The sequence below is a fragment of the Drosophila tropicalis genome, unplaced genomic scaffold (genome assembly GCF_018151085.1).
Source record: "Drosophila tropicalis isolate 14030-0801.00 unplaced genomic scaffold, ASM1815108v1 contig_805, whole genome shotgun sequence".
Taxonomy (NCBI): Eukaryota; Metazoa; Arthropoda; class Insecta; order Diptera; family Drosophilidae; genus Drosophila; species Drosophila tropicalis.
The window spans coordinates 2,154,792-2,177,108 of NW_027173295.1; the positions used below are offsets into that span (position 1 = coordinate 2,154,792).

At 37.5% G+C, this 22,317-nt stretch overlaps 3 protein-coding genes across 5 annotated transcripts; 2 read left to right on the plus strand and 1 right to left on the minus strand.

The window, feature by feature from the left end:
* Positions 1-103: 103 nt before the first annotated feature.
* On the plus strand, positions 104-10,168 carry Chd64 (calponin 3). Of its 2 annotated transcripts, none has more exons than XM_068293651.1 (3): positions 104-431; positions 8,788-9,129; positions 9,234-10,168. In XM_068293651.1, exons 1-3 carry the CDS (start codon positions 378-380, stop codon positions 9,402-9,404), a joined length of 567 nt encoding a protein of 188 aa, XP_068149752.1. In that variant the 5' UTR covers positions 104-377; the 3' UTR covers positions 9,405-10,168. The 2 variants fall into 2 exon arrangements, with proteins under 2 accessions (XP_068149752.1, XP_068149753.1); XM_068293652.1 differs by lacking the exon at positions 104-431 and adding an exon at positions 8,657-8,694.
* Positions 10,169-10,638: 470 nt separating this feature from the next.
* On the minus strand, positions 10,639-17,717 carry Sms (spermine synthase). 2 transcript variants are annotated; one of them, XM_068293649.1, is made up of 4 exons: positions 17,293-17,717; positions 15,822-15,933; positions 12,421-12,543; positions 10,639-12,350 (listed from the first exon to the last, which is right to left on the minus strand). In XM_068293649.1, exons 1-4 carry the CDS (start codon positions 17,575-17,577, stop codon positions 11,767-11,769), a joined length of 1,104 nt encoding a protein of 367 aa, XP_068149750.1. In that variant the 5' UTR covers positions 17,578-17,717; the 3' UTR covers positions 10,639-11,766. The 2 variants fall into 2 exon arrangements, with proteins under 2 accessions (XP_068149750.1, XP_068149751.1); XM_068293650.1 differs by lacking the exon at positions 15,822-15,933 and adding an exon at positions 12,995-13,103 and having other exon boundaries at positions 17,293-17,713.
* Positions 17,718-18,000: 283 nt separating this feature from the next.
* On the plus strand, positions 18,001-22,023 carry INPP5E (Inositol-3-phosphate synthase). The gene is given in 6 exon segments (XM_068293898.1): positions 18,001-18,356; positions 18,655-18,700; positions 18,759-19,646; positions 19,648-20,399; positions 20,470-21,384; positions 21,898-22,023. Coding segments are annotated over 4 exon segments (2,253 nt in total). The 5' UTR covers positions 18,001-18,356; positions 18,655-18,700; positions 18,759-19,169; the 3' UTR covers positions 22,007-22,023.
* Positions 22,024-22,317: the final 294 nt, after the last annotated feature.

The following is a 22,317-nucleotide window of genomic DNA, read 5'->3' on the forward strand; positions in this document are numbered from 1 at the left end:
GTGGGATTCTGTTAAACAACAGTACGCTGTTGTTTTAACATTCTGGTTTTCAACAGTCCGGTAACATGATAAGCTTAAAAAAACCTTCGTTATCGCGTAAGTTTAAAAAACTGTTTTAAACTTTTGTAACAATTCGTTGTGAACGGACGTGCTTTTGAGTTCTCATTTCTTGTCTCTCTTTTTACCTGGCGTTTCGTCAATTCGTGATAAGCATTTCATTTAGCATTTTTTGTTGAGTGTGTGTGGTGGACAGTGCAACGAGCCAAAAGACCGACCAACCTACATAATTTTTTGTTGTTTTTGTTAACAAAAAAAAAAACAAAAAAGTTCCCTGCAAACCCGTTTACCTGTAGCCCAAAAGCAACAACAACAACATTATGTCGTCCAATCGTGCACCAAAGTCTGGTTTCGCCGCCGAGGCCCAGCGTAAAGTAAGTACAATAATAAAAGCAACAACAAACGAAACACAGTAAACAAATTGCCAAAAAATAAAACGTCAGCCTGTGTATGTAAGTGTGCTAGCATGTGTGTATGTGTGAGTGTGTGTGTTGTTTGTATTTGGAAGCTGCATTGACCAAATTTGGTCATTGAGTTGAGTTTTTATCTGCTCGCGCCAAAAAAAAGACGCAAAATTTGACTGAAAATGGACTTGAAATTGCGCTTAGCTAACAAGGAATGACCTCATTTCTGTTTGATAAGTGTGACAAGTATATACATATGTATGTACATACATATATGAATTTGACATATGTACATATGTATGTACATACATAGAAAGATACTTAACATTTACATGTGTATGTGCATATGTATGCCTTTGTGTGTACGTTTAACTGTTGTGCCTAGCATTCCAAATTATTTGAATGAAATCTTATCAACATTGAGACAGACTCTCTCAAACACTGATCCCTGATCTTCCAACCCTTGAGATCCGTTCTGTAGTATGTAGGAAATGCTAGGGCAAAATGAGGGGGGATATAGCAAGAGAAGGGGAGGGAGTTATTCTCTCAATTGTTTGCCAGCCATACTTTCTGTTCTCCCCTTCAATTCGAATTGCAACTAATTTAACAACATTAGTGCCGCCTATTTGGTACACTTAATATTACAAATTTACCAAGAAATACATACATATGTACATCCATATGTATGCATTTGTTGCGTCTATGTATACATAAATTTGTTTGCATGTGTGTGTGTGTGTGTGTGTGTGTGTGTTCCCTTCAACAGTTTAGCCCTCGTCAAGTCTGGCTTACGCAATGCCCAAGCCAAAGTGAAATTGTATATGTCGCCCTGGTAAAGGGGATTAAGTGCACTCTGTGACAGCACCAGCAACAACAAAAACAACAACAACAACAAATTACAGTTACAGTTATAACATTGTCCAAACCAAACAAAAACAAAAAAAAAAACACTCAAGTCAGGAAAATTCCGCTAGGTATGAGTAACACGTACGTACAATATAACCGAAACTTCTATACTCTCTCTCGCTCTCCCTCTCCAAGAATAAGGAAAAATCTTAGCTAACTTTAGAATATATACATATGTATAAATTTATGTACATATATGGTAAAATGTATACATATGTATATATACATATGTATTTGATATGTATATCCTTTACATATCCCTGTCACTTACTGTTAATCATTTTTTGGGGTCTACTTTACAGTTAAAATGTAAATTAGCCATTGAATTTTGTGGCCCTCATGGCCTAGGCCTAAAAAATGAATCCCTGGCTATTCCAGAACTGAATCAGCACTATAAGTTATTGCCAAAGATTATATCGTTTGAACTTAATATTCTTATTAGAGGACATCGACATAATATTTGCCAATTATAACTCCCCCAGTCCTTTAAAATCTGAAGAAGAAGAAGGGAAAATTTTTTTTCAAATTTGGATTCTAAGAGGATAAACCAGAGAATAAAAAATGGGTATTTGGTGTTAGCATTATTGTGCAAATGTGTATCATATCATTATAAACGTCACCAAAGTGTGAGCTTTCACCATAATTTGTATCAAAGAGCTACTATAACTCTTGATAAAAGGCAAAATGGAATTTTATCTTGAATGAAATTAGATATCTTTGTTTAAGTTGGAGTCCCAACGAAATGGCACATTGCAGAAATACTTGAAGAATCGAATTCAAAGATCCGTTTGTTGAAAGTGCGAATAGAGTATCAAATGGCCGATACAATGGATAAGGGTAACGCCTATATTTTAGACGTTAAATTTTCCAGCTGCTGCTGGTCTCACAAACATCTTGAGCTTGAGCAAATTGTCTGATCAAATGAACATACATAGCACAGCACAGGATGATGATCAGCAAGAGAACTGGCCATGATGATGATGATGATGGGCGATGATGTCATTCTTCATTCCTTTCTCAGCTGCGGCGGCGTCTTGGTTACGACTTGAACACAAAAATGAAATAAAACAACCTACAGTACAGCAGTTTGCGTTTGTTAGTTTGGAGGGGATAAGAGATGTGGTTGGTTATAGACAGGGGGGAGGGATAGGGGATATAAGGGTAGCGATAGCACCTATTCCATCATCGTCACACACACAGCACTTAAAGTGTGTCTGTGTGTGTGGCAAAAGCAAACAAAATGTTGTTGTTTTTGTTGTATTGCTTCTCTGTCTGTGTGAGGCAACTGAAAAATTGTTGTTTGTCTGTTTCTGATATTCCCCCAAGTATGTATGTATAGTTAGTAAGTATTTTGTATACACATACATATGTATGTACATATGTATGTATATATATACATATGAAGGTAAGTAGGTAGGTTTAGGTATGAGCTTTCAATATATTATTTCCATTATTTTCAAGACTCTCAAATTTCGGGTGCAAATTACTGACAGAGTCAGCACTTCAACCCTTTTTTCTTCTTCCTATCTACCTAACATACTATATCGTTGTTCGTTAATTAGTCGATTCTACTCTTGTCAGCCCGGTTCGCTTCCACGTTGCCACAATGTTTCTTTCTATCACTCTTCTAGGGCCGCCGAGTCAGTTAGACAGCCAAACAGCCATCCAGCCAAGAGGCATTGGCATATTAGCCACGTACTAATCACCTTTGCCGCATTTGGGCACACATTGGGGGAATGGGAATCTAGACAGAGATATAAAATTCTATATCCGCGACATGCCATACAGATAGTTAGATAGACAGACATACATAGATATTCATATACATACATACATACATTCTCTATCTATGTATGAACATAGATACATAACCCTCCTATCATTGGTATCACGTAAATGAAACTTGTCGGGCACTTGGCCTACATATGTTTGTTTGTATGTATTATGTACCTAGGTGGAGAGTTCGTTAGTCTTTTTCTGTTTTTTAGATAAGCCATAAAAAGTCGAGTTGTTGGGGGGTAGCACAACAATTTTATCATAAATCAAATTGTTATTTTGGATTTCCGGTGAAAATTCCAAAACAAAGAACAAAGAGAAGCAAAACTAAAGCTTAATATAGAAAATATGTACTTAAGGCAAAAAAAATGGATCTAATATAATGTATAAAACTTCATTTTACAGACGATCATTAGTCATGCAAGCAAAGTTTTGGTTTCTAGAAAAAAAATTTTCCATTGCTTTCATTTTAAAAGATTAAAGTCTGTATAATGTCCAAAACTTATGGTAAAGTTGTTTCAAATTTCTCAGATTCCTTTGGTGTTAATCTTTACTCTCTCCGCACTGTTTCTCTCTTTACCCACTACAATTTGGTGGCAAGTATAAGTTTTTGATTCACTTAAGGTCTCTTGTCCATATTTTGCAATACAAAAAAAGTCAAAAATCACATAATTTGACCTCGTTACACATTTTGATTGTTGGCATTTTTTGTCGTAGTTTATTGTTGTTTATTTATTTTTTGGTGGAGTTTTGGTTGTATATATATATGTGTTTGTGTGTGTGTGTATCAGCGAATTGTCATGGTTCGCATGACGCATTTGTGTGGGAGGGAGGGAGTTAGCGGAAGAAAAGAAAGCGAAATTCGTATTCGGAAATCGAATTGGGAATGAATAATCCACAGATTTTTGACTGATGATTACCAACTGACAAACTGACAAATTTTTAAAACTTGTCTTACGTAACACATTTTGTGTGTGTCTGTGCTTGCCGATGCGTCAACAACTCCAGGCAAATACAAACACACACACTCACACACGCTCTAACACATCTTTTAGCTAATCATCTATGGGGCTCGAGTAATAAATTGCTAAAGTTCAAATTCATGGGACGCCTGCCAGCCGGCCGGGTTGACAGGGGGGGGAACACAAAATACATATATGACATCATCTCTAAACCGCTGGCGATCGCCGATGAAGTGCCTGGCTTTTTGGCCATGGGGAGAAACCATCAAGTCTAAAAGCTAAATGTGTATCCTACAATGGATTATTATGCAATGATCATCATCATCATTATCAACATTTACCGGCGGCGGTAAGAAATATAAAAAATGAACGTTTAGAGCGGAAATTGCCGTCAAATGTTGTTCGATTTGTGGGAAGAAGAATCGAAGCACTCAAATCTCTCTCTATCTAACTAACTCTCTGGGAGTGCAGTGAAGTCTGTGTATGCGTGTGTGTTTGTGTGTGTGTGGGTGAGCTACAGAGACAGGTTGTTCTTCTGGGTTTTCGTTTTTGCATACGTGTTTAATTTTTAAAAAAGGAAGCTTCTACCTATACATATGTATATCTACATATGCATATAATTAATATAGTATTTAACTCTACATTACGTATACGCATTGTGTGACAACTACTTTGAAAGAATGTAACCATCTCTATTGATAATGACTAAAGAATATTTTGCATTTTGATACTGTTTTAAGTGTGGTTCCTCTCCGGCTTTCGATCAACATAAACAAATATAGAAATGGCAAAATACTACATACAATATGTTCGATCTAAAGATTGTATGCGCTCTACGAAAAATGATCGTGGGTTACTCGATGAGATTTCCCACTTCAGCCTAATAGATTTTGTTACCAAATTTGGTCAATGACAAATATACACAAATCACTAATGCTTTCAGGATTAACCACATGGCCGGATTTACCGAAAATTCCGACCAGGCCAGTATGAATAATTCCGACTTTCAGTCATATGTATATATATATTTTAACCTACAACTGAAACTGTGTGCGGCAATAGTAACTCTCCTGGGGGATGTACTTACTATAAAAGCAAAACCCAAAAATCAGATTAGGTCATTCGATTTTTATGAAATTTAGCTGACTTTAACCCTAAATAGTTGTTAAAAAACAGCTGATAAATCTGACATTCTATATGTATTTGTTAAAATTGTTATTTTATCTTCATTATCGTGGACATTTTGATGTTGTTTATAACCAAGTATTTACAATTTTCGGACCGATACGATGCTTTGTGATCTATAATCTAGGACTAAGGATAAACTAGTATTTCGTATTTACTCTTTCTTCAATCGCATGACCATGAAAATGGGAAAATGTCAGTTTGGATAGAATGAAAGTTTTCAAAATGATTATGAACCTCGCGAGACCCAAACCTCTGTTTTATGATTTACGCCCATAATTTCAGTTGAGAGAATGCTTGACTTATGTGGACTCTACTTCATCTTCTTAAGGAGGTTCCGTTTTTGTGTGTGTGTGTGTGTTTTAATTTAACTAAAAGCTCTAAAAACCAGGCTTGGCCCTTGCTTCTGTGTCTGGCACACATTGCGTGTGATGTGGTTACAATTAGTCTTCATGCACTTAGTCTTAGTAAGCATCAAATTTAATTAGCTAGGTTTAAATTTAGTTGCGAATCATACGCGGGTGAGCATTAAAGTGAGGGTGAGGGGGTTAATAGGGGGAAAATCATATTTTCATTGTCATGCTTATTTTTGTAATTGCTCAAACCAAAAAGAAAAAACATTTGTAATTAATCAAAAGTACTCAAAACTCTGACCCAGAGCCCCACAAAAAAAAAAAAAAAAAAACCTGACCCTCAAAGCGAGCGTGTCATTGAAATTCTAATTCTAATTACAAAATAAAAAAAAAAAAACTGAGTTCCGCTAACGACATTTCTCTCTAACCATTTTTGGTTTTGGCGATAAACTGAACGATGTGTCGGGTGGTCGGCGGTCGGTCGGTCGGTCCCTCTGTCTAGTATGTATGTATAAAGAATACAATCTCTATGCCTGGTTCCGTTTCGTTGTTGCTCTTTTCGCTTTTGGCAACCTCCAAAAGTAGCTTAGCTTTTCATCGATAAGCGGGGGGAAACATTATACACAAAAGCTGAATGTATGTAGGACATATGTTTTCTATATACTTAATTATACTGTACTTTCAGCTATTTATTCTTCATTTTTGTTTTCCCCAACTGTTTTTGCATATACATGTATGTATGTATAAAAATGTTTTATACTTGTCGTTGAATTTCAACTTAAACTCATAGCGAAACTTAATAAAAATGAAATGCTTTGCTGGTTTGCTTGGTTTGGATTGGATTGGATCGTATCGAATTGGCTGACTCATTAAAATAGCGCTAAAAATATTTGTATAGAGCAATACCAACAACAATAAGGAGAAGAATATAGAAGAAGCTAAAGAATTGTAGAATGTGGCGGAGGGGGGGAAGGAATAATAAATTTTGTTATTATATTCCGCAGCCATTTTTCATTTACGATATTGTGTTTAGTGGTTCGGTGGTTTGTGTGGTGTTTGGTGTTTGGGAATGTGTAAGAAATTGCCAGAAATTTAGAATTCATTAGTATTTTAACGGCTTTTAATTTATGAACATAATCATCATCCCTATCATGATCATCTTTGTGTTCCTCTTCATGCATATATGTATGTATGGAGATTTTGGCTTCGAGGCTTCTTTTTTTTTCTTTTAAATATATGTATTTATAATCAAAATTTATTCATCTGCCCCCCGGAGGGTGTCAATTTATGATCATCAATAGAGATTTTTCACAACAAAAACCAAAGTGAATGTCAATCAAAATGATTTTTGATTTTTATGGTTCTTTTTTGTTTTTATTGATGGTCTCACGTTTTGGTTTTTTTTTCGGTTTGTGGTTTTCTTTTTGGACATTTTTCCCGCTTCATTCTGTCATTCTGTCATTTTGTTTAGTTGAAATGATAAATGATCATTTTTTTTTTGTTTTTTGGCAAAGCAACGTAACGGTTGCTTTCTAAACTAACTGCTCAACCGTTATGGCAATTTTTTTGTTTCTTTCTTTTTTGGCAACAAGTTGATAATAATTATCAATAATTGATATATAAAAGAGGCCATTCTAATGATAGAACAAAGAAGAAAAACCATCGTCAAAAAGAAAGGCAACTTCTTTTTTGTCTCTGGACTTTAATTGAAACGTTCAATCGATGAGACGAACATCATTAAAATATGGGCAAATCAAGTCATAAATTTTGATGTTTATCAACCGGGGATTGACTGACTGACTGACTGTCTGTCTGACTCCCCGACTACCGGTTGTTTGTGTGCCAGTTTATTCACCTTTGATTTCTGTACACAAAACAAAAAAAAAAAAAACCAACAGGGCAACATTTTTACTTTTTTTTTGCTTCATTTTCTGTTGTTTTCCCCGCAACCAATTTATGAGAGTTCTACGTATGCATTTTTCCAAGCCCAAGAGCGATAAGAAAGGCCCGCCCCCCACCTGCTCTCCCCTCTCAGCGAGTGTGTGTGTGTGTGTGTGTTGAGGGTGCACACACATATTAACAACTCAATTGGCGACAATCGTGTTCCATTTGTTCTCTGAGATCATGCATTTTAATAGACTCGCCCCGTCACACGTTCTACAACTCATTTTTTATTTCACTCTCCCTCTCTCTTGTGTATATACTATACATATATCTGATAAATATGCTTGCTAATCTAAAATCTGTTAGCTATACAAGCAATTCAATTAAATCAAACTAATCAAATAGGTGCCAAATGGTGAGAACTAATTTGACCTCAGGGGAGAGACAAAGGAGAGAACATTTCCAATTTTTTTTTATGTTTCGTGTTCTTTTTTTTATTATTATTTGTTGGTTTTGAATTGTTTTTATGGGCAAATGGAATGGAAATACAACACGCAATGTGTGTATGGTTTTTTTGTTTTTTGTTTGCGGTTTGGCTTGGCTCAACAAGTGGGCCTCGCTCTATGACCGGGCCAGGCCAAAATCGGTGCGAAGGACGCCCAAGCGGCCGGCAAAACTTAAAGCCATATATGGTCAAGTGCTGCTCCAGCTTATTGGCATTGCCAAACTTGGTTGTGTCTTTGTGTGTATGTGTGTGTGTGTCTATGGATATTGATTTTGAGAACGACGTGACTGGATTGACTTCCCCACATTGAAAAATCCAAAAATGGGGAGTGCCTAACGCCATATCTAAGAGAGGAAACTGCAAGAGTTTGTTAAAAACTCTTTCATTTTTTAATGTGGCTGTTGTTGTTGCCATTCGAAAGTGTCACGAGTTTATTTGGTATATGTTTATAACCAATTAGCGATAAGTACGTTATCAGGCGATATTTCCGCAGATAGCATTTGAAATACCCTCAAGTTTATATATATATGTACGTATATGAATTATAACTGAGCGATACTGAAACTCTGAATATGGCCAAGTCTAGGATTTCAATGTATAATTTCAATTCAGTTGAGAAACTCTAGCTGATCGAAAGAGATTAAATAATGTACCAGTCCAAGGTTAACAGTTTTTTTTTTTTTTTTGGTGCCTTTATTGCAAAAAGGATTAATTAACTCATTGGAAAATTGTTTGATTATCTTTACGTTTGGCAGATTAACTCAAAATACAGCGAAGAGCTGGCCCAGGAATCTCTGGAATGGATCAAGGCTGTTACCGCTGAGCCCATCAACACATCCGGTGATACGGACAACTTCTTTGAGGTACTGAAGGATGGTGTGATCCTTTGCAAATTGGCCAATGCCTTGCAGCCGGGCGTTATCAAGAAGATCAATGAAAGCAAAATGGCCTTCAAGTGTATGGAGAACATTTCGGCCTTTTTGGAGTGTGCCAAGAACTTTGGTGTCCCCACACAGGAGACCTTCCAGAGTGTCGATCTCTGGGAACGTCAGAATCTGAACTCTGTGGTCATTTGCTTGCAATCGTTGGGTCGCAAGGTAAGGTCACCCCTATGAGATAATCCCAATGGGGAAATAATTACCATTGTGAAATCAAGTGTAACAACAATCTATATACTTTGCATTTCAATTTTTAAATGAAGGCCTCCAACTTTAACAAGCCATCGATTGGACCCAAGGAGGCTGATAAGAATGTGCGCAACTTCAGTGAGGAGCAGCTGCGTGCCGGTCAGAATGTCATCTCTCTGCAGTATGGCTCCAACAAGGGTGCTACCCAATCGGGCATTAACTTTGGCAACACCAGACACATGTAAAAGGAAGCAACAATTGTTCAGTCTTCCGGTCATTATCTCTCACCAAACACAAACACACTCTACACCCACACACACACACACACACACACACACACACACACACACACACATTCCGCAATTGAACCAAAAGCCAAGTCTTTTACCAAGCTTTTATTTTTTATCTATTATTTTTTTTTTTATGACATTCCACACTCCGTTGAAACAAAACAAAACAAAACAAAATATCAAAAGCAACAAAAACACCGTTGACAAAAGACAATTGAAATTATGTATTTATGATACCAATTCGTATTTGTATTCAAATTTGTAATGTAATAACATATACTACATTTAATTTAATATTATTAAGTACTCGTACATACGGATTTCTTAGAATGATTTTATTCTATTTTCAACACCATTCAACACTACAACAACACACATTCAACAATAATAATGCACGATATTTTTGGTGCCATTCCAAAATGAGATAATAATTAATGTCGATTATAACAATTAACGCCTTTTGCATTCAAAAACTGTTAGAAATTAAAAATGATAAATCAAAGAAAGTGTCTTCTATCTCATAGAGTAAATGTTAATTGTTTCAAAACTACTAAACCACCTGAAATTTCAAGTTAAATATCTAAAGCATTTAAATGTATTTACAGGACAGAGGAAGTATACATATGTACATATATGTACCTATTACACTTTTAAATGAAATATTTTAAATGTTATTCCCCCCCGCCTGTTGAAAATAAATAATTATTCTTATAAATAAACGTTTTGCATTTTTAACATGTTGGATGAATTTGAATAAAGCTTTAAACAAAAAATTATTTTGAAAAATCGAATCGAAGAGGGAAATTTTTTCAATTGTGGAACCTAAACATATATTAGATTAACCTGCAAAGAATTACGATCGCATAACTTTTAAGCCATTTGTTACCGATCCCAACCATTAGCTGAATGGAAGAAAATTGATTTTTTGGAATTCCCCCGAACCGCAAATATGTAGATCAGTTCACTCTGTTAATTAACAGAATGAGCAATTGAGTAAACTGGTTCCGGAATGTCAAATTGTGAAACGTCCAACGCTTTCCAATACTAGTGGCGGGTAAATAAATGAATTCAAACAGAATTTAGTTTTACCAGCCAACTTAAAACCGATTTATCATATGGTAAGCCGTTTCCCTAAACTTGGTCAAATAATTCTTAGTGACTTTTCGATGAAAATAAGAACACATATTGCTAATTATTTCCGCGTACGACTATTTATTACTTTTTAAGTACTTTGTTTTTGTTAAAATGTGTATCTGGTGACACTTGCCCCTTCTGGTTTTGGTTTGAGTTGTTTTACAGCAGTATAAATGACGGTGCTGAATGCTACATTTCCACGCACACGCTTTTCTTTTTTCTTTTTTTCTATACAGACACACATACACAGACACAAAGGCGAGTTAGGTCCTGCTTACTATTTATGTAAAATCGTAAATGGAAAATGCACTCTATACAATATGTATGTATGTATGTACGTATATATATGTTATATGATAATACTACATATAGTCTGCAAACATTTTATGCTTAGACATAATTTAAATTAAAACATAAAACAAATACATAACACGTTTAGCTTCTTCTTTCTTTTTTTTTTTGTTTTTTTTTTTTTTTTGCTGCCTTGTAATTTCGACTTAAGTTTAGAGTTGAGTTTTTGTGTTGAAATCAATATCGGCCGAAAAATGTGAATTAATTGCTAACTTAAATTAAACAAATTGGGTTCAAATATTTGGTTTGGTTTTCTCATCAGTTGTAAGTAACAGCCATTGGAAGTGCTTTTTGTTGGTGTTCTTGGTGTTTGTGTTGGCGGTGGAAATGAAAGTGAAGGTGTTCCTGGTTTTCTTGTTGTTGTTGTTTTTGGCGGTGGTGGTTGCAGGCGATGGCAACGGCGGCGGTGGTAATGATGGCATTTGTAGGTTGTCTTTTTTGTTTGTGGTAATGGTGATAATGACGATGACGATGATGTTGATGTCCATCACTATGAAACCAGTGCATGATGATAGTGAACGCGTCTTTGACGACGACACTGCTTTGACCGCGGCGTTGGCGGCAACGGATTCGGCTCATTTCCATGAAGAGTGATGGTATAGGAGTGCAGTTTGAGCGTTTCCCTAATCGGTTCGAGTGTTGTTGTTTTTGTTACTTGTTGTGATGGTTCTAGTAGTGGTGTGCTGGAAGTAGCATTTTGGAGACACTTTGTGATACTAATTGTCGTTTTAGCTGATTGCATAATTTCTTCACTGATCTTGTTGTTGTTGTTGTTGACCCGTCGTAGTCGTCGCTCTGTTGCTGCTAATGTTTCCTCTTCTTCTTGAGCTGGTCAAGCGAAGGTTACTTGATAGAAAAGCCATTCTTCCATAAACGATGGCACAAACGCTTTAGTTGTAGAGAATTTTACTTTTGGTTTCAACAGCCCTAGCTGTTCTTCAAACAATTCCAAAGATTCAATACAGCTGGTGCCATTGCCATGAGTAAGATATTTACCATCCGGTTTCAATACTTTAAACGAATGCTCAAATATGGTACGGATGAAGTCCCAACATTCACCAATCGGTGCACCCGATATGGGGATATCAGTTAGATCACCAAAAACATAATCAAATTTACGTCCCTCCGCAATGAACTTCTTCATGTACTCAACACAATCACCGACAATAATCTCATACTGATCGGTTTTACGTTTCTCCAGGACATCGCCACAAATTGAATTGAGATATTTATTGCATGCCTGCATCACAAGTTCATCAATCTCGAGCATAACCACATGCTTGGGATTCTCTTTGAGCAGTTCATAGAGCAGGGCACCATCTCCACCGCCCAGAATGCAAATCTCTTTGCCTTCATAGTTCTCAATGCCACGGCCCATCAATGTTTCAGTATAGATCAAATCAGACTCGGCGATATCTAAAAGAATACCAAATTAAACCGCTGACTATCGAGTATTTACATATAGTGTGATGATATCTTTACTTACTTTGCAATTCATCCAGTATCAGCATATTTCCCAATGTCTTGGAGTGCATAATTTGAATCTTCTGGAACGGCGAACGTGTCTCGTAGACCAAAGTATCGATATCATATTCAATAATGCGTTCATCTGTGAATGGATGAATGGAAATTCAATTAATATCGTAGATATATGCCGTGTTCATTGTACAGTTCAAATTGATTTATAATTTTATTTCTTTTATCTTTAAATATATAGTTTTTGGCATTAGCAACAAAGCAGACTAGAAAACAAGAGGCTATAGGAAAATATATTTAAATGTGTGTTAGATACATATTATACAAAAATCAGGTTTTTAAAATACATAACAAACCCTAAAAGTGCTTCTCTCGCATGCGAAAGTTTTTAGATGGTTTTGAAAACTCATTTGGAATGATGTCAAGTCATGCTCTTAGCAAGCCACACTATGAATATGATTAGTAGTAGAACTATATTCGTTAAAAAGTTATAGAGGTGTGATAGATAGACAGATAGATAGATATATATATGAGAGAGAGAGAGAGAGAGTTAGTGATAGAGATAGGAAGGAATTTTACTTTACCTGATGATGGAAAATACCTAGCGACATCACCGCGCTTCAAGGCAGGTAGCTTCTGGCCTCTAAGTGCTTTCAATTTCAATGCTAGGGAATTTTCCAGACTTTTGCCGATCTGCGTTTGGTGGAAATTTTGTTTTTTTTTTTTTTTTTGTTTTTGATTTTGATGAGTGACGAGACGAGGCGAGGCGAACGTACGAACGAGCGATCAGTGAAGTGGTTGAAGGTGGTGTTGGTGGTGGTGGTAGTTATGGTGAGGGCGGGCAGGTGGACACATGTTGGTGGTGCATCAATCAATAGTGGAAGAAAAATTTTGATTGTTGATTGATTTGTTTGGTTGTTGTTTGTTGTTGTAATTGTTGTCCGAGTTACAAATATATATATATAGAGAGAGAAAAAGAAATAATGTTCAATGGATTGAAATGAAAATAAATTAAAAACTTGTTTTTATAAAGCAAATATATATATGTACAGTTGCGAACTTAATAATAGCACCACTTGCTGAGGTAATGTGTTCAAAGGATTCCTAGACTTATTTTAAGGTTCAAGGAACATGTGAATATGTTTTTGAACGTAGAATATTTCCTACTAATAGATGCCAAAAAAAATTCTATCAAAATCCAACGTTTTCAAAGATTTTTACAAAAATCCTTGATATACTCAAAAAATACCCGAAACTAAAAATAGCACCACTTTTCAAATATTTACTCAAAATTAAAAAATAACAGAAAAAAACCAAATTCATGAACAAGTTATGATTAGATATTAAAAATAGTATTAAATAATAAACTTAATACTTTGTTGCATTGCCATTATTGGCAATAACCGCTGCACAACGTCTTGGCATTGAGTCAACCAGGTCTTGACAGCGTTTGACCGGAATTTTCCTCCAGGACTCCTGGATTACTTTCCAAAGCGCCTCATTGTTGGTTGGTTTTGCAACAGCAACTGCCTTTTTGATGTCAGACCACAGATTTTCAATGGGGTTTAGGTCTGGTGACTGTGCCGGCCACTCCATTACATTAACAGAATTCGTTGAGAACCACTGCTTGGCTTTCTTACTGGTGTGCTTAGGGTCGTTGTCCTGTTGAAAGACCCATATTAGCGGCATATTGTCCTCAGCGTATGGTAGCATCACCGTCTCCAAGATATTCACATAAACATGCTGATCCATAATCGTTCTCACCCAGTATATTGGACCGACACCATAATAGGAGAAACAGCCCCATACCATGACACTGGATCCGCCATGTTTTACAGTCTTTAGGGTGTATTTGGAGTTGAATTCCGAGTTTGGTGGACGCCGGACGTATGCTCTAGAGCCTTTTCCACCATACATGACAACCTTACTTTCGTCAGTCCACAGTACGTTTCTCCACTTTTGGGAAGGCCAATTTTCATGCTCTTTCGCAAACTTTAGACGTTTAGCAATGTGTCTGGCGTTTAAAAGTGGAACCTTTCTGGGGCTGCAAGCTTTTAGATTGTTCTTCCGAAGGTATTTTCGAACTGTTTGGACACTGGTTGACACATTGATGTCCTTTTTCAAATCAGTTGCAGCCTTAAAAGGATCCTTATTACTCTCTCGGATTAAACGACGGACTTCATGCTGAGTCAGTTTTGGCTTTCGTCCGCGAGTTTCGGGCTTGGGTTTGAACTTTATGGCATTACGGATCATTTTGTTGGAACATCCGACCAAATTTCCAACTTCGCGATAAGATTTTCCCTCCAAAATCAGGGTTTGGATAAGTTTTCGCTTTTCAACAGAACAGTGTTTACCGCGACCCATTATTCTTAAATATTTTGGATTTTTTTTTCTAAAAGTGCTTTTAAAATTGACTTTGATCCAGGGTCGATTGAACAAGTGTTTTTTACAATGCTACCCTGGTAAATAATACGGTATTTCGCGAAATACTGCAAGTGGTGCTATTTTTAGTTTCGGGTATTTTTTGAGTATATCAAGTTTTTTTGTAAAAATCTTTGAAAACGTTGGATTTTGACAGAATTTTTTTCTGCTTCCATTAGTACAAAGTATTTTACGTTCAAAAACGTATTCACATGTTCCTAGAACCTTAAAATAAGCCTAGGGAATCCTTTGAATACATTACCTCAGCAAGTGGTGCTATTTTTAAGTTCGCAGCTGTATGTATGTATAAAGTAAATTAAAAAAATATTTTAAAAATTATTGATAGTAATTAAAACTAAAACAAGTAAAGTAAGTTCAAGTAGCTAACTAAATTTGGCATGCAAGAAGAAGAGAAGTTTGCCTAGATTAATTGGCATTTTTAACTAGGAGGAGAGTTTTAGCAGCGGCTAGAGATGTATTTGTAAAAAGGTATGTAATAACTAGCGATAACATTGGGTGAAATTTACAAAAATCCGACTATACATTGGTTTATATATATATAGTATCTTTTGTTTTGATTGTTGCTGAATGGATCATGATGGAAATTTAATAGTTAGCTGCTTCGATTCGCTAGCGCGATAGAGAGAGAGAGAGAGAGAGAAATTGGGTGAGAGAAAAAGTCGGCATGGAAGAAAAACTCTCTCTGTCTTTATATACATATATATATAAATATATAGTATATGGTAAAGGGGTATATATGTATTTATATATATATATATTTATATATGTATGAAATTAGCAAAACCAAAAGAAGAAAAATTAGAAGAAAAAAAAAAAAAACAAAGAAATATATAGAAAAATAAAAAAAAAAGTAAAGAAACGCTAAACTTTTTGTATTTTTGTATATAGTTTGTTTTTGATTGTTTGAGTTTTTTTTTTACTTGTATTTAAATAAATAAGTTAGTTAGAGTTTATATTTTGCTGACCAACCTGAGCTAGTCATGTATATATCGATATATCCACCACGTTTAATTGGAGGCAAATATTTGGATCGATCGGAATCTAATTTTTGCCGTAAAATTAGTTCCAATGTGCGTATGGTCTGCAAATTTATATTTAATATTCGTTTCTTTATTTCACATATATTTACTTATGATATGCATAAGAATTATGGAAACATTTTTGAGACGACAAGAGGAATAAATAGCTTGAAAGTGAACGAAAGTGAAGTTTGAAAATTATGATAAATCATACACGATTTATAGGGGATACATATATCTTCCAGAATGAAATAGTGTATATATACATTGTAGAATGTAGGATGATGACAAAATGATTTGGAAAGACAAGATAACAATTTCAAGTAATTGAGTTTGCATTACTTTAACTAAAAGATATACATACATATGTCTATCCTTTAAATGTTGATTAATTGCACAAATTTATTAAAGTTTGTTTTTAGAAACTTTTTAAGCTACCTCCCGCTAAGGCCAGGCCAGGCAAGCAAACAAAAACTATTTTTAGTTGAACCATTTTTGTTTTTATGCCTTTTTAAAACAGAATGACAACAGGAGGCGGCATATAAATTTAATTGTATATGTATCTAAGGGAATGTATTTTGAAATCAACATCCATACATAAATAGACGGTTGTGAAATCTCAAGAAAGACGTTTTTGCACAAAAAAAAGATTGTGAAATTTATTTCTAAGCGTATTTTTCGATCAATGAACTCGCTGTCGCCGATGTCGCCGCTGCCCACGTGCAGCGGCTGCTAGTGAGCAACAGAGATAGATATACACATGTATGTATATAATGAATTGTTTACTTTTATTTATGCATATAGTGTGATTTAACATCACACATCAAATGAAAATTGTAATTGGAGCGATTTGTAAGCTTATCGTTAGATAACACTTTAATGGGCCTTGGCCCTCAGAGAGAGAGAGAGAGAGAGAGAGAGAGAGAGAGAGAGAGAGCGGGAGCGGTTGCTGAGCTCAGATAGGGTGAGGTGTGTGGTTGTGGGCGAGCCACAATGAAGAGGCTGAAGAGACAGCGATGACACTTGACGACACTGACCCTGACCAAGTTTGCCTTTGAAGCGACAATGGCTAAGGCGAAACGGTCAAGTGCACCTCCTCCTACACATGAGAGCGTACACCACAAACACACACACACACAGACTCAGACGGACTTCGCACATGTGCGGAAAATCAATTTTCCTCGGTTTCTCCCAGGCTGCTGCCCCGACCCTGACCAGAAAAAAAAATGAAGGAACGAAAGATGTTTACCCCCTCTTCCCCATCCCTCAACACCATTAAAGTGACGTGGTGTCGTCTGCCACAGTAATAGAAGGAAATGTTGAACAACGGTAAATGCTTTATGTATGGAGGTGTGAGTCAGTGTATGTGTGTGTGTAAATGTCTGACAATTTGGTTATCTAAGAGCTATTCAAATACATACATCAAAGGATATGATCGGCTCCTTGCCATCGGGTAAATAATACTCCACGTTGACAGTCAGTAGACCATGCTGGAATATGCGACAAGTGATTATCGTATCCTTGTTCTCATGGAGAACGGAAAAGTAACCATTCTCCTCGGACTCCATGCTGTAGGCCAGCTCCAGTTGAGGAAAAACATGCTCCAATTCATTTCTTAGTATTTTCGCCACCTCCTGCCGTTGCTGGGCATCAGCTGTTTTATCCTTGTCTAGTGTGAAATCAAATAGAATGGTTTGGGCTGCCATTGTTTTTGGTAAAAAGCTAATCCTTTGATATCCGTGTGCACCGACTTTTTTCAAGTATGTTTTCGGTTTTGAGCGGACTTGACTTTTCTGTCGGTTAGTTCGTTCGTTCAGGCAAGTGTTAGTGCGCGCAACGCATGCTGGCCTATCGATGGTCCAGACGATAAGTTATCGATTTTTCTAGAGACGAGCAATAGTAATTGCTACAGAATGGATTGCAAAATGTAAATCATACTTGTTTGATATATTGTTCAATTAGTAAGTGAATTAAGTTAACGCATTTTTAGATAAAGGAAATATAATAAACATTTATATGCCACAACAAACAATTTATATTGCGTGACACGGAAATATCGCATATTAATTGTGCTGTTAGGCAACACCAACCGAGCACTCTATGTGTGGCCCTGCTCAACACTAATGTTGTGTCCGCAATTGGAATAAACAATTTAAATGTAGACGATTTGTTGACGGAGAAGGGACGCGGCACAACATTAACAATTACATAAATTAGCCGTGGAAGGAGCATAAATTACAGGTAAAAATAACAAAAACTATCAATTGTCCCAATGTCATTGGGATTTGATCGTGAACCTGAACTTGGATTTTATAGCCACACACAGAAAAAAAAATTTGCCATTGCGTCGCACCGCACGTTAATGTTGTTGTGGTTGTTGTTCTTGGTGTAGCTCGCGTTCAAGGCAATTATTTGGCGGCAACAATAGGCAATGGGCAGAGCGCGGCAGCTAATTATAAATCTCTCTAAATCAGACATAAGACGGGTAAGCGAAATAATGCCGTCGTAGCTACACAATAATGTGCGTTTGTATGTGTCTTTATGTATGTGTTTGTGTGTGTGGGATGATGTCGCCTGCGTGGGGGCCCAACAACATGCCAATGTTGTTACGTTGTCCACCCTTGCCACCCACCACCCACTTACCCCTGTTCACTTCAATTCTGAATGTGTTTGTGTATGTGTGTGTCCCCAGGCATTGCCGGAGCAACGTGAAGCGATGATTTGCGGTATTGATTTTTGTTCTCCCTTGGTCCTCACTCATTCGTATACTCTTTCTTTTACAGGACTCGTTTGTTCTGGCTGGAGACCGCTACTAACTCGGAGAAACAGGTGAGAGTTGAGTTAATTGTGAATTGTGAAAGAAGAATTGAACTAATTCCAGTTTCAGGCAGAAACGAGGATTATACCCATGGGCTGATGATTAGCACAAGAGTGCCGAAGACGTCACATCACAATCTGATGAGAAAAAACTTGGCATTTGCCTGCACCCGATAAAGATGATGATGTTGGTGATGATGGTGACGTCGTTCATCGTGTTGTAGTCCGTCGTCGCAACTATTAATATGTGCATATATAAATTGAATGCGAACAATGCCACACAAATGGCCGACAACACAATATGAACAACTCACACACACGAGCGATCCCAGTGATAATAGTTAACACAAAAAAAGAATCTCAGCAGCTTCCAGCAGTTCGTAAGGTCGTGTGATGTAAGCAGAGAATCGGCTATAGAAGGAGGGCGACGACGACATTCAATTACAATTGCATAGGAAAAAAAAAATATATAGTTGCCGCCATGAATCAGGGCAGCGAAGAACGCATTGCTGCCAGCTCCTCCAACAGTCCGAGATCCTTGTTTGGTTTGCTAACAAAAAGACCTAGCAAAGTGGAACCACATCCCGTCACACCCGACTCTCCGCACCAGCAGCAGCGACGACCCGTTTCGGCTTGTGGCCAATATGATGTCAGTTTTGCCAAATGTGCAGCTGCCCCACTTGAGATCAGTACAATTTCCCAAAACCATGTCGTGGCTGCTAATCATCATAAAAGTCAAACTCTACCGCTCGAGAAATCGCACAGTGCCCTAATAAGCTTCCATAGGCGTAGTAAACCCACGGCCAAGAGCAAAGGGCACACACATCGCTATAGTAGCGATGCTGGTTCCCAGAGCGATGGCGGAGCCGATGTGGTCATGCGTCGCAAATCACCCAAGCATCGTTCGCCCAATCATAATCGATTTAGCCATCAGTTCAGCCTATGCTGCAAGGCCGAAAAAGAAGCCCCTCACACCACCAGTGACGGTGCGTTACAATTCCATACCGGATAATGCGAATGTACTGCGTCGAGACAATCTCTCCTTAAGTTGGAGCATGGTGGATAATCAATCGGGATCGCTAAATTCCAGCGAAGGGGCAGCATCTACGTTTCAACGTCCGCGGCCCTCTAGCGAATGTGCCAGTGCACCAGAATCTCCAGTCGCCACAAAGACATTCTTCTCAACATCCGCCATGGCCGCCTCAGCCTCGCCTACAAATCTATCAACGCGAAGCGATAGCCTACATCGTGCTCCCATACGTCCGATTGCTGTTTCAGCATGCCGATCACGTTTGCGTTTGAAACTGTATCCACCAGGTAAGGAGTTGCCTCCGCTGCAACAGTCTTCGGATGAGGTGGTGGACATAAAAAGGGCAACCACTCCGCAGCACATGTCATCGCCGAATATTGCCACACAGGAGGAAGATGGGCATAGTGTGGAACAGGAAATGCCCGGCATGCGTTTCATGTCCCATGAGAATATGACACTACAACGTCAGGGTTCCGGATCCAATTTGGCTCGTCAAGCTTTGGTTGCTGCACATGCTCTCAACTTGATACCAGCTGAGAAGGCACGTGAGCGTAGCTATCTTGATGGCCGCTTGGGTTCCTCCTCGCTATTGGGTCCCAGCGAACTGAGTCGAGTGTTGCCCCAAAAGGAGGTCACCATTTTTGTTGGCACTTGGAATATGAATGGTCACAGTCCGCCCAAGTGAGTACCAAAATTGAATGGAAATTTCGCATATATCTTTGACATTTTTAAATTTTTGGCGTTTCTTTAGACAAATGAATGATTTCGTGTTGCCAGCGAATGTTGAACATGTTCCAGATATTGTGGTGGTTGGCACACAGGAATCCACTCCAGATCGTTTTGAATGGGAGGTGACATTGCAGGAGACCCTTGGACCATCCCATGTGCTATTCCATTCAACAACATTGGGCACTCTCCACTTGGCTGTCTATATGCGACGTGATCTCATTTGGTATTGCTCAGCGCCAGAAGATGCATCGATGTCGGTGCGCACGGGTTCGGCTTTTCGCACAAAAGGCGCTGTGGCAATATCCTTCTGCCTCTTCGGGACCTCTATGCTGTTTGTCACCTCCCATTTGACGGCGCACCAGCAGAAGGTGAAGGAACGTGTATCGGATGTAAAACGCATTATTAACGCCTTGGATCTGCCACGAAATTTACCCAATCTAAGGCACAAGAACAAGGATGTTACCCAAAATTTTGACAATGTCTTCTGGTGCGGTGATCTTAATTTCCGATTGAGCGAACCGCGTGAAAAACTGCTGGAATGGATACAAAACACAAAATTTCCATTACCCTCGCATTTGCCCCATGGCTATATGCATACGGATCAGCTTACGTCAGTTCTTGCAGATGGTGCAGCTTTTCGTGGCTTCATGGAGGCAAATATAACGTTTCCACCCACCTACAAATATGATCCGGGTAGCCAGAATTTTGACACCTCATCAAAGCAACGGGCTCCGGCCTATACCGATAGGATACTATATAAATATCGTCAGGTTCAAGGTCTGGTTATAAGACGACAAAGCGTCGTGCCGGGCATATCCACACCCACGCAACCTTATGTTCAATGTCTGCTGTACGATTCGGTGCCATCGATTACCACCTCAGATCACAAGCCCGTGTGGGCCCTATTTCGCACTCTCATTCGAGCTGGAACCGATGCGTGAGTATTAAACGTATTGCCACCTTCTGAATCAGAATTCAGTTTAGAAATGTCAAAAGCTCCCAAAGTACATAGTTTAGCAATCTTTCAAAGTAATTTTGAATCTATTTCATATCAGATGACCTTATGTACTACTTATTGAAGTTTAATGACCTATTTAAATATCATTTGTATATGTTCTTAATCAGTAAATCAAGTTAGCCTGAATCGGTATTGACTGTTAGCTCTTAGTCTCTTAGTGAAAATATATGTCAAATTGTTAACGTTTCAATAATTTGCCCACATTTGATAGATATTTTAAAAATTAGCTTGAAATTATATAGTACTTAGCTTCTTTTGTTTTTCTAAGTATCCTGGAAAAACAAACAAAAGTTTTCATATAATTAATTGATTTCAATCGAAAGCTATTGTACCAGAATTTATTACCTAATGCTTAATAGAATTATAGCAATTAGGTACACGATCTAATTAGGCTAATGTGTTTTTCACCTCATTATTTTCTTTTTTTCTTAGAATTCCACTGGCCGCTGGTTTATTTAGTCGTGACATTTATCTGGAAGGGATGAGACGACGCCTTAATAACCAATATACAGGGGCCTCGGCTGTATGTGCCATACAGTAAAAAAAGAGAGAGCAAGCAGAGAGAGAGAGAGAGAGACACTAGTCAAAAGCAAAACTCTAGATCGCTAACTTAATCTTGATCTGGAATAACTCATTTAAACAGATTCTGTCTGCTAGTCAGGACATTGTCTATATATATATATAAATATTATTTCCTACGGTTGTGTAATGCCTTTGTATTATACTTAGTTTAGCCTAAAGTCGAATACCAAAAACAAAAAAAGAAAACCAAAGGATAGAACAAGATACTGCAGAAATACTATAAATGAAAACTAAATAACTAAAGAATACTTTAATACTCATGCTGCTGCA

Excerpts from the sequence above, each read along its gene's own strand:
- Chd64 (XM_068293651.1), top strand. The coding sequence starts at position 378 with ATGTCGTCCAATCGTGCACCAAAGTCTGGTTTCGCCGCCGAGGCCCAG. Across the intron at positions 432-8,787 it reads CCGCCGAGGCCCAGCGTAAA|ATTAACTCAAAATACAGCGA; the intron begins GTAAGTACAATA and ends TACGTTTGGCAG. Across the intron at positions 9,130-9,233 it reads TGCAATCGTTGGGTCGCAAG|GCCTCCAACTTTAACAAGCC; the intron begins GTAAGGTCACCC and ends TTTTAAATGAAG.
- Sms (XM_068293649.1), bottom strand. The coding sequence starts at position 17,577 with ATGGCAGCCCAAACCATTCTATTTGATTTCACACTAGACAAGGATAAA. Across the intron at positions 12,544-15,821 it reads TATATACATGACTAGCTCAG|ATGAACGCATTATTGAATAT; the intron begins GTTGGTCAGCAA and ends ATCCATTCACAG. Across the intron at positions 12,351-12,420 it reads GATACTGGATGAATTGCAAA|ATATCGCCGAGTCTGATTTG; the intron begins GTAAGTAAAGAT and ends GTATTCTTTTAG.